The following is a 12,795-nucleotide window of genomic DNA, read 5'->3' on the forward strand; positions in this document are numbered from 1 at the left end:
TTCATCCCTTGGTGCCATTTATTTTCTCTTTCATGGAACTTATCAAGTGAGAACAGATTAGCCAGTGCCACTTTCTGGCTCTCATGCATTGACACAATACCACCATGCTGACATGGCAAGCACTTCATGGAAATGCTTAAGTAAATAGAAGAAAAACCACGGTGTTTTCCTTGATTTAAAAAAAGAAAAACCGACTAAAAAAAAAAATCAATCTTGTTAATTCAGCTTGCCCTCTCTAGGGGAGCAATGACAACAACAAAGAGGAAAGAAAAAGCGTCAGAACTTATCACTAGCAAACTACAATGTTTTTGCTGTAGCAACTTTGAGTTTACAGGATAAATGTGAACCCTGGGCAGCTTTCTTTGTCCAGCTACTTGGGAACTGTAAAAATAACAGCTTGTATTTTCTAAACACCCTAGAAACAAGATGCTTCCATGTAAGAACTTGTTAATCATCATGCAATTCCAGTGACATAGGTGCTATTACACATCCTCTTAACTGATGTAGAAACAGAGGCACAAAACACAGAAGTAACTGTTCAGTATTATAGGTAACTAATAAGTAGCAAAACGAGGATCCTACCTCAGTCATTCTGGTTGTAAAATTTGTATCTGTTTTATTTTGTTCTGTTTTGTTGAGACAAGGTCTTGCTATATTCATAGCCCAGGCTGGCCTTTGATTTGGCAATCTCCTGCCCCAGTCTCTCAAATCATGGGATTATAGTAGGCATGTGTATCATATCTAGCTTAAAACCCATGTTATCAGCAAGTATGATATACTACCACATAGTTGAAGACATGGGTACGCTTCCACTGCTTGCTGGTATAAAGGGTGTTAAATTACATAAGCCGTCTTAGGGGAGTGCAGAAGGGACCCAAAATACACTAACAATTGGTACACGTAAAATAAATGAGCTACTTGCATTTCACACATCATTCTTCAAAGATCCATTTCACACTTTCTAGTCACTATATTGTAACTCATTAACATCTGGGGATTTTGGTTAGAAATCACTTCCAAAAAGTTCACTTCTACAGACAGAATGGGACATATCCAAAGCTAGCTGCTTGATGTTTCTAACATGTTACAAACCTGGCAGACTGAGAGGCTAAATTAAGAGTGATGATAATAATATTAACTCTCTATGTGAAGAAAACCTTACATATACTCCTGTATACTCAGCATCGAAAAAATCTAGAGTTAGTCTACAAGTTGGGATAGCAACTGAAACTGCAAATTAACAAGGAACGCTTCAGGATAATTGATGGTGTTAGTGTTGTCATTTAACCCCAGCTGTTGAATAAACATTTGCTTTAGACATGTAACATTCCTCTTCCAACTGCAGCTGTCAAATCTAGGATACAGAATTCATCAGAAGCTAGCACTCTTTAAGAGTTATGCTTCACAACAGAAAATACAACTTTTAAATTTGAGGGTATTTCTTTTAAAGAATTTAGCTAGTTTACCTGAAACTTATATCTTCCTTTCTATTCTAGTTTTCAAAATTACACAAGAAAAAAAAGGGAGGAGGAAGAGAAAAAGAGGAAGAGGAGGAGGAAGAAGAAGGGGAAGAGAGGAGGAGAAAAAGCAGAGAAGACGTGTTTATAATCCCAGCATTTGGAGGCTGAGGCAGGCAGATTATTACCATGAGATAAAAGCCAGCCTGGGCCTCACAAAACAAAATAACCAGAATAGTCACTAATGAACTCTGGTTAAGATCTATTTGAAAATACTATTATATAAACAAAAAGTTATGAGAATCCTGAGCATGTTGATTTTTTTTTCTTTTCAAAAATATTTTATAGCCGGGTGTGGTGGAGCACACCTTTAATACCAGCACTAGGGAGGCAGAGATAGGAGGATCACTGTGAGTTCAAGGCCACCCTGAGACTGCATAGTGAATTCCAGGTCAGCCTGGGCTAGAATGAGACCCTACCTCGGAAAACCAAAACAATAATAAATAATTTATGTCAATCTACACTTAGGTATACTAAGAAGCAGAAAAACTGAAGATATTTTAGACTATTTTTGCTTTCTAGACCCAGATTCTGAACTTGAATTATGGCCTACCTGGGAATGGGGAGGTATGTCACAAAGACATATTTTAAAGTTACTGCATAAACTGTAACTTTTGTGGACCTGTTATTTGGAATGCAGAACCATTGCCTTGTGGGGGCAAACATGAACCTAAACTAGTACTTACACTGTGCCTGTTAACCTACAGTATTGTAATTAAACACAAAGTACATATGCCTAAGTGAGTACCTGTAGCATGTTAATATGGAATGCATAATTTACCCCTGTAATTATTCATAATGTACCTTAATGATAGTGGATAGGGATCTCAGACTTAAAATTCCACATATGCTGTTTGTGTAAGACTCCAGGGGAGCCTCGCCCTGGAGTTAAGCAGTAAAAGTAGAATTACCACACTATCATTTATCCTGGCAAAGTAAGTTTCACAATGCCTTGGGTCTTTCACATTAAGTAGTTCATTTTTATGTTTTTGAAAAAAGAGAAAAAACCTGCATACGTATCTTAAACCTGTTGGGAACACAAAGCCCTCTGCTGGACACATATTTTGTTCTAAGCAGATCAACTTCTGTTATAAAATGAGCTTCCTAGTGCTACTCAGGAAACCCTAATAAATACCCAATATAACATAACTATCATAAATTTCTCATACATACACACAAAAAAACCACGGAGTCTGGGAAAACAAGAACTGCCCTGTAAAATGCATTACAAAGCACCATCTACAGCACCAATCAAATGTTGAATCACAAGATCATGAGTGACAGCATCTGGTGCAAGCACTTCAATCTTAACAAAGCATGATATGACATCATAGACACATATATATCAACCAGGCATAGTTCTCTTTCCAGAGCTCTCTCCTTTATCCTTTAATTGAAGCAAGCTGCATAACCTGGCTGGAATGTCGTGCTGGTTCAACCCAAGGGGGTAAAGCTACCTATGCCAAAGGCCTGAACTCAAGATGGAGATTCAGAGTGAACTCCTGTTTCCATGTAAAAATTTCTTAAATTTGCTTCAGTATAACCTTTTCTATGATTCCTTTGATGGCTACAGAAATAAAAAAGTTCAAGATTTCCAATGATAAGTTCTAAATGCCTACGTGCCAGCTCTGGCAAGTAGAAATTTATGAAATGACAGAAATCTGTAATTTCCTTCCCCAATGTTTGCCTCCACCTACCAGTACTGCTAAGCACCTTAAAGGTAGTTACTACACTTAAATAGCTGCTTCTTAATTATTTATAATATTTATAATTTGTGAGAGGGAATAAAGGGAGAAAGTGTTGGTGCGCCAGATTCTCTCGCCTCTACAAACAAACTCCAAACTCCAGACACTTTGTGTGTCTGGCTTTATGTGGGTACTGGGGAACTGAACCTGGGCCAGCAGGCTTTGCAAGCAAACACCTATAACTGCTGAACAATCTCTCTAGCCCAACCTCTTAATTGTTATTAAAGTAACCACGTATGTCTAGTGGCTACTTCACTGGACAGGGCAAGCCTCACAATCCTTATAGAACACATAATTAGTGAGTGAAATGATGAAAACTGGACAGTGTTCACAGAGTACCTGCCACACACAATTAAGAGACACAAATTAATAAATAAGCCGATGCCAAAAATTTGGCACACTTCCTTTTAGAGGTAAAAGGCAAAAAATTGAGAAGGGCACTGACCAAATATTGACAAGATTCCTTCACCCCAAAAGAAAAACAGTTGTGCTAGCTGGCCAGTACTTTATTGTGGTGGTAATTATAAAAGTCAAGTCGGCCTCTTAGTCCGGAGGGGGGGGGGGTTGCAGGAACCTACGTAACACCACCACCTTTACAGTTGCAGTATCTTAACCATTTACCTGTTTTCCCGAATAGCCCATGTGATCTGTGCAACAGCTCTAAGTGAGGAGGAGTATCTGTACTCTCAGCTGAAAACAGTGATCAAAATTACACAAGCATATTATTATGTGCATCTTTCTCCTCCAATGGAGTTGATTTATGCTTATATATACTTCCTTATGACAAGAAAAAACAAACAAACAACTCCAGGTTTTGTCAAAATATATGAATATTGTATTTCTAGTAACTCAAAATAAGTGGTATACCTGGCAATAATGTTCCAAAGTCAGAGAAAACAAATTCTTGTTAAGTTTCCAATAGTCTCTGGCCTGGTGCACACACACATTCTATTAACTCAGACTGGGGAGCCAAGTATGAAAATCACTCCAAAGGTTAATAATGAAAACTCTGTGATCACTGCATATTAATGAGAATTGGTTATTAAACCTTATTTTCTCAGCTGGGTATGGTGATGCACACCTTTAATCCCAGCACTTGGGAGGCAGAGGTAGGAGGATCGCTATGAATTCTAGGCTACCCTAGATACATAGTGAATTCCAGGTCAGCCTGAGCTAGAGACCCTACCTCCAAATACCAATATATATATATATTTTTTTCTCATTTTTAAAAACTAATTGAAAAGCTTCTAAGTATCAGATTTCTTATTTAAAGGATTTTGCTCATATATACTTTAAAAATAAATTTCAGGGAATAAATATATTTCCTCTTATCTCAAGGGACAAACTTGTGTCTTACACATCTTTTTGTTCCTTTTTCACTGATCATGAGCTTTCAATCCTCTTTCTTCCTAGTCTCTAAACTATCTAATTAAGCTTACAATAACATTTTTAAAGATAAGATGTGGTCCAACTTGTTTTAAATTACCACCACTTTAAGTATGTGAAACAAGATGAAAATCTGAAAGGATATAAATTTCCTAAAGAAAATAAATAGCAAGAGAAATCTTAAATTATTTATATTAATTAAAGCTTGCTTAAATTGATAATAAGATTATACTTTACCCTAAACTAAGGTAAATACCTAATATTTTAAGTTTAAAATCACACATGAAAAAGAATAAATCTTAAATGAAAATTTAAAAATAAGCCAGGCATGGTGGCACATGCCTTTAATTCCAGCATTCAGGACACAGAGGTGAGGACCGCTGCTGAGTTCGAAGCCACCCTGACACTACACAGTTGATTCCAGATCAGGCTGGGCCAGACAGAGACCCTACTTCGAAAAGCCAAAATAACAACAACAATAATAATGAAATAAAATCAAATAAAATGAACCTAGATTAGGACAAATATTTATTATGAAACTATGCTTTTGTAAGTAATGGCACACTCATCTTTCACTTTGATAAGAAATGTGTTATAAGTACAATATATATTTAGGAATATCCTTCCTTCCACAATAGCATGTTACCTATACTGCCATTCAATAATTCATAATGAAGTCCAAAATCAAGCTGTTAAAATTGTCTGGAGAGTGTGCAACTGCTTTTCTAGTACTATTTATGTAGTCACAAAAATAACAATATATGAGGGCTATGTTAAGGAGAATTCAAATGCTAACATTTTGAAGCTTCCATTCTAGTCCAATTATTTTTGAAATTTCAACTTGACAATTATAGTTAGGTTAAAAATAAACTTGGAGCTGGGCATGGTGGTACACACCTTTAATCCCAGCACTCAGGAGGCAGAGGTAGGAGGATCACTGTGAGTTCAAAGACAGCCTAGGACTATAAAGTGTGTGCCAGATCAGCCTAGGCTAACATGAAACTACTTTGAGAAAACAATGAAAAAATCTTAATTTAGTACAAACACGACACATGGTTTTCAATTCTGTTTTCAAAAATACATACCGGAATCAAACATTTAGGTTATATGTACATATTTATTGAAATCTGGTCAAACTCTGATAAATTTCTATGAGGGCCCAAGAGCTGATCTCACATGCATACTACTTTCTACATGTAGCTATCCAGTTTTGAACTACTGATCACAAAGAATCAGAACTGCCAATCACACTAACAACAGATGTGGATATTAAAGGGGCACTGTTACAGGAGATGAGGTTCTCCAATTAAATCTGGGATGTTTAATCCTCTGCTTCAGGAGAGTCAAGTCTCATGCTTGATTATCCATTCTAACTGGACAAGAGCATAAATTCTGTGATTACCTTAAGTTCAAGAGAAAAGATTATAGGCCTGCAAAACAATGCAGTTTATTTCTAAGAAGAAAATAATTCAAGTGCAGTCATTTTACCAAGAATATGGAAAGCTGAGTTTAGGTAAAAGTGTCGCCATTGTAAGTTATAAATATTAGTCTGCTTATTAAAGATAAACCAGTGGATTCCTGTGAATAGGTTAAAACTTCAAGGATCTCAAATAAACCCACTTGCTAAAAACTGAAAACTGATTTTTTTCTTCTTTGTAGTTTTGTTCTCTACACTTAGCAAGGCTTTTTATTACCTATTGTACTGTTATCTGATTACAAAATGGTTTACACTGTAAACAGAAAACATTTGGAGAAAAAGTCATAAAATCTCTAAACATAATACCCTATTCTTGCCATTGTGTACACACTTATCTGTAGCTACAAACTCTGCAGTAAGAATGTTAGAGAACACTACTGACAAACCTGAAAGAATGGCTTCTTTCAAATACAGCAACATATGGGAGAACTTCCTGATGTCATTCACCAGCTCCCTGATGTAATCCGGATCGAAAATGGAGCTGGTGGAGCTGACAGACTTGAGCCCCATTTCAGAAACTATACCATCAGTGGAAAGCTGGCCTGTGGACCAAACGCGCTTCTTCTTTGCCTTTCTCTGTTTGTGAGCAATCATCCTCTCATATGACAGTCAGGAAAACTGAAATCCTTAAGGGGACAGAAGAAAAACAGAAACACTATATGAACCAGGGAAACATTATACTAGCTTTTCAGAAATAGCCCATGGCCCATCTCAGCATTCTATGTTTAGATTTTTTAAAGATAAAACACTATATGAATAATGGCTTCTATTTATGAAATGTCAATAATCCTGAAAACCAAACAATGCACACTACCAATCTTTCCACTTTAAAAAGTGAGAAAGCTGAGGTTTGAGGACGGATATGGTGATTCATATGCCTATAATCCCATCACTCAGGAGGCTGAGATAAGAGAACTGTCATGAGTTCAATGAATATCACAGTTTTTTTGTTTGTTTTTTGGGTTGTTTTGTTTTTTTGTTTTTCAAGGTAGGGTCTCACTCTAGCCTAGGCTGACCTGCAATTCACTATGGAGTCTCAAGGTGGCCTGAAACTCATGGTGATCCTTCTACCTTTACTTCCCAAGTGCTGCGGTTAAAGGCGTGCACCACCACAACCAGTTTATCACAGTAATTTTTTGTAATTTCAGGATAATATCATAAAAGAACAGTGTTTAGTTTAAGAAAAACTTAGATTCGAATCCTGGTTCTAATGTTTTCAAGATATGTGACCTCTACAATTAACTTAGAGGCCTGTGCAAGGAAGGATTAACAGAGCTCACAAGATACAAGGGTTTTTTTCAAGATAGCTATGTAATTCTGGCCGAATTGGAACACAAAAAATATATATGTTTCTTCTTTCTCATTTAACCTTTCAAAACCAAAAGTCCCAATTTTATTTGTATTTTGTTTTGTTTTGGTTTTTCAAGGGAGGGTTTCACTCTAGCCCAGGCTGACCAGGAATTCACTATGGAGTCTCAGGGTGGCCTCGAACTCACAGCAATCTTCATACCTCTGCCTCCCGAGTGCTGGGATTGAAGGGGTATGCCACTATGCCTGGCTTATTTCTATTTTTTGAAACCAAGAATGGAATAATAACAGTGCTGGGGAAATGGCTCAGCAGTTAAAGGAGACTGCTTTCAAAGCCTGACAGCCCAGGTTTGATTCCCCAGTACTCATATAAAGCCAGATGCACAAAGTAGCACATGCATCTGGAGCTTATTTTCAGTGGCAAAAGACCTCAGTGCACCCACTGTCAGTCTATCTGTTTGTCTGTGTGTCACACACACACACATTCAGTCCCATGTGCAAATAAAAATATTCAAAATTTAAAAAAATAAACAGGAGGGAAGCTGGAGAGATGGCTTAGCAGTTAAGGTGCATGCCTGTGAAGCCTAAGGACCCGGGTTCAATTCTCCAGGTCCCACGTAAGCCAGATGCACAAGGAGGTGCATGCATCTGGAATTCGTTTGCAGTGGCTAAAAGCCGTGGCATGCCCATTCTCTCTTGCTGGCTCGCGTGCTCTGTCTCAAATAAATAAAAATAAAATCTTTTAAAAAAATAAACAAGAAACAATAAAGAAATTAAATTAGCTCAAAAGTATTATCATCAATTTTTAAAAATATGTTATGTCAAGTATTTGGATACTTTCAAAATAGAATTACAAGTAACTTCATGAAATTCACAGTAGGAAACTGTATTTAATAGCATCTTTGTTGAATGTCAGATATAATGTTGTATCACTTACTCATGCCACATCCAACTCAATAGGCTTTTTCATCCTAATTACAGTTGGATAGTCTATCCACTTGCTTCTACTGCTACCATATTAGTGTGTGTCCATCATGTCTTGTCTGACCTACTATACTTATGTCTTCATGATCATTCTACATCCATTCTTGTCCTATTACAAACCAATCTCATGATAGCACTTCTGCTCAATACTCTTCTAAAGGACAAGGCAGATGTCAGGCTCTGTAAGACTCCAAGGGAGGTCTGGCTCCAACCTGCCTGTGACGTGCCATCTGGGCTCACACTCCTGTCCCGCACACCTCCTTTCCATTCTTCTCTTTTTGTTTACTATAACCCACAGCATGAAATAAGTTTACAGCATGTCAACATCATACATTGAGAATGTTATATTTCTGTGTAGTACATACAAGAATGTGCTTGTGATATGACAAAATCCAACATCCTTTCATGATAAAAGTCCTACAGAGACTGGGAAATAGAAGGAACATATCTCAATATAATAAAAGCTAGTTATGACAAACCTATGGCCAACATATTACTAAATGGGGAAAAACTGGAAGCTTTTCCACTAAAATCAGGAACAAGACAAGGGTGTCCACTGTCCCCACTTTTATTTAATATAGTTCTGGAAGTCTTAGCCATAGCAATAAGGCAAGAGACACACATAAAAGGGATACAAATTGGAAAGGAAGAGATCAAATTATCATTATTTGCAGATGACATGATTTTATACATAAAGGACCCTAAAAACTCTACTAGCAAACTGTTAGAGCTACAGCCATGTAGCAGGATACAAAATAAATACACAGAAATCAGTAGCCTTCATATATGCTAACAACAAACACATAGAGGATGAAATCAGAGAATCACTCCCATTCACAATTGCAAAAACAAAAAAAAAGTACCTTGGAATAAACCTAACCAAGGAAGTAAAGAATCTCTACAATGAGAACTTTAAAACACTCAAGTGAGAAATTGCAGAACACTAGAAAGTGGAGAAACATCCCCTGTTCCTGGATTGGAAGAATCAATATTATGAAAATGGCAATCTTACCAAAAGCAATCTACATATTTAATGCAATCCCTATCAAAATTCCAAAAGCATTCTTCATGGAAATAGAAAAAAACAATCCAAAAATTCATTTGGAATCACAAAAAACCTCAAATATCTAAAATAATACTGAGCAACAAAAATAAGGCTGGTGGTATCACCATACCTGATTTTAACCTATTCTACAGAGCCATAGTAACAAAAACAGTGTGGTACTGGCACAAAAACAGACATGTAGATTAGTGGAACAGACGACCCAGATGTAAGCCCAAGTAGCTATAGCCACCTGATATTCGATAAAAATGCCCAAAATACTCATTGGAGAAAAGTCAGCCTCTTCAGCAAATGGTGTTGGGAAAACTGGATATATATCTGCAGAAGGATGAAAATAGATTCTTCTCTCTCGCCATGCACAAGAATTAAGTCCAAATGGATTAAAGACCTTAACATCAGACCTGAATCTCTGAAACTGCTCGAGGAAAAAGTAGGGGAAACTCTTCAACATATTGGTCTTGGCAAAGACTTTCTGAATACAACCCCAATTGCTCAGGCAATAAAACCACAGATTAATCACTGGGACCTCATGAAACTACAAAGATTTTACACTGCAAAGGACACAGTGAAAAAAGCAAAGAGGCAACCTACAGAATGGGAAAAAAATCTTCGCCAGCTTTTTATCTGATAGAGGATTAATATCTAGGATATCTAGGATATATGAAGAACTCAAAAAGTTAAATAATAAGGAATCAAACAAGCCAATCAAAAAATGGGCTATGGAGCTAAATAGAGCATTCTCAAAGGAAGAAATATGAATGGCATATAAAAAAATGTTCTACGTCACCAGCCATCAGGGAAATGCAGATTAAAACTACACTGAGATTCCATCTCACTCCTGTCAGATTGGCCACCATCATGAAAACAAATGTTGGCGGGGATGTGGAAAAAGAGGAACCCTTCTACACTGCTGGTGGGAATGAAATCTGGTCCAGCCATTGTGGAAATCAGTGTGGAGGTTCCTAAAACAGCTAAAGATTGATCTACCATATGACCCAGCTATAGCACTCCTAGGCATATATCCAAAGGACTCATCTCATTTCCTTAGAAGTACATGCTCAACCATGTTTACTGCTGCTCAATTTATAATAGCTGGGAAATGGAACCAGACTAGATGTCCTTCAACTGATGAGTGGATAATGAAGATGTGGCACATTTATACAATGGAGTTCTACTCAGCGGTAAAGAAAAATAAAGAAGTTATGAAATTTGCAGAAAAATGGATGGACCTGGAAAGGATTATACTCAGTGAGGTAACCAGGCCCAGAAAGCCAAGCACCACATGTTCTCTCTCATATGTGGATCCTAGCTACAGATGATTGGGCTTCTGCATGAGAAGGAAAATACTTAGTAGCAGAGACCAGTAAGTTAAAAAGGAGACATAAAGGGAAGAGAAAGGAAGGGAGGAGGGTACTTAATAGGTTGATATTGTATATATGTAAGCACAATGATTGTGATGGGGTGGTAATATGATGGAGAATGGAATTTCAAAGGGGAAAGTGTGGGGGAGGGAATTACCATGGGATATTTTTTTTATAATCATGGAAAACGCTAATAAAAATTTTTAAAAAAAAAACTTAAAAAAAAAAAAAGAAACCTAAAAAAAAAAAAAAAAAGAATGTGCTTGTGCTTCCTAAAATACAGATTCTGGCTAAGGATCTGGCTAACAGTGTGATGGTTTGATTCAGGTGTCCACCATAAACTTAGGTGTTCTGAATACTAAGTTCCCAGCTGATGGAGATTTGGGGATTAATGCCTCTTGGAGGCAGTATATTATTGGGGTGAGCTTATGGGTGTCATAGCCAGTTTCCTCTTCTCAGTGTTTGGCACACTCTCCTGTTATTACTGTCTACCTTATGTTGGCCAGGGGTGATGTCCACTCTCTGCTCATGCCATCGTTTTCTCCTGCCATCATGCAGCTTCCCTTCAAGCCTGTAAGCCAAAATAAACCTTTTTTTTTTTTTTTTGCCACAAGCTGCTCTTGCTCAGGTGATTTCTGCCAGCAATGCGAACCTGACTGCAACAGTAATGTTGGTACCAGGAGTGGGGTCATTGCTGCTAGACACCTGACTGTGTGGCTTTGGCCTTTTGGAGCTGATTTTTAAGAGGAATGTGGAAGGATTTGAAACCTTGGCCTAAGAGAATGTCTTGCAGTGCTGTAAGTACATCTTTTTTTTTTTTTTTTAATTTGAGAGTGACAGACATAGAGAGAAAGACAGATGGAGGGAGAGAGAGAGAATGGGCGTGCCAGGGCCTCCAGCCACTGCAAACGAACTCCAGATGCGTGCACCCCCTTGTGCATCTGGCTAACGTGGGACCTGGGGAACCGAGCCTCGAACCGGGGTCCTTAGGCTTCACAGGCAAGCGCTTAACCGCTAAGCCATCTCTCCAGCCCTGTAAGTACATCTTGATGGACTATTCTGGTCAGAGTTAAAAGACTTGAATGCAGTAAAAACTATGGAATATGAGGTTTGGCTGATAAGGGTGAGGAAGAGCTTTGCCTGGACTGTGCTAGAAGCAGTTTGTGTGAGAGGCTTGCTGTTATGCCCGTGTCCTGAGAACTTGTGCAGGGTTGCTTTGCATATCAATGGACTGGTGTGTACAGAGGGATATGGCACAGAAAGAAATCTTTAGGCTGAAACTGCTGCCTATTCAGCTGCAATTGAGAGATTACAACCATTGAGACTAGGCCATCTGACCTGCATTGGGACAACAGAAAGAATGCAATCTTTTGAAGGGGCCTGAATGTTGAAGGAGTGTCCTGTTCTTCAAAGTCTGCTTTATTCCCCCCCACCCTGGATTAACAAATTGGCGCCCTACCTGGAATGTGGAGAATAAAAAATCCAGGAAAGAGAGGGTCACTGAATTTGCAATACGGTCTTCTGTTTTGGAAACAGCTATGGGCAGTGTGAAGCAGGTTTGCTGGATGCCTACATGGAGACCCAATGGAGCCATGAGGATGAACCATGGGTTGCAGTGGAGATGCAGATACCACAAGCTGGCTGCTAAGGAAAGCTGCCATCCCTGGATGAAGTTTTTCAGGACTATGGGTAGCCTAGCTGGAGTGACAGAATTGGAACTTCAGAGACTTGTTTCTGGTTAGAATTATCAGACTTGGAGATTTATCACTGGCTAGAGTTGTTTGAGTTGGAACTAAAGAGTTTGATGTTTTCCCTGTTTAAATTTTGTATTGGCTGAATATTTCTTTGCTACGCCCAGTGCCATCTTTTGCAGTGTGAGTGCCATTATGTTTTTGGAGATTTTTTTTGGTATTATGGTTCAGCTAAAAAACCTTGAATTATGGGGATGTTTGAA

At 38.1% G+C, this 12,795-nt stretch overlaps 1 protein-coding gene across 3 annotated transcripts in view; it reads right to left on the reverse strand.

Moving 5' to 3' along the window:
- Arhgap29 (Rho GTPase activating protein 29) overlaps positions 1–12,795 on the reverse strand; it is an 80,272-nt gene that overhangs the window by 50,801 nt on the left and 16,676 nt on the right. For all 3 annotated transcript variants that reach the window (XM_004663968.2, XM_045138327.1, XM_045138328.1), the window contains exon 2: positions 6,512–6,751. In XM_004663968.2, coding sequence (XP_004664025.2) covers positions 6,512–6,719 — 208 coding nt within the window. In that variant the 5' untranslated portion in view covers positions 6,720–6,751. The remainder of the gene's footprint in view (positions 1–6,511; positions 6,752–12,795) is intronic.

The sequence above is a fragment of the Jaculus jaculus genome, chromosome 19 (assembly GCF_020740685.1).
Source record: "Jaculus jaculus isolate mJacJac1 chromosome 19, mJacJac1.mat.Y.cur, whole genome shotgun sequence".
In the NCBI taxonomy this organism is placed as follows: Eukaryota; Metazoa; Chordata; class Mammalia; order Rodentia; family Dipodidae; genus Jaculus; species Jaculus jaculus.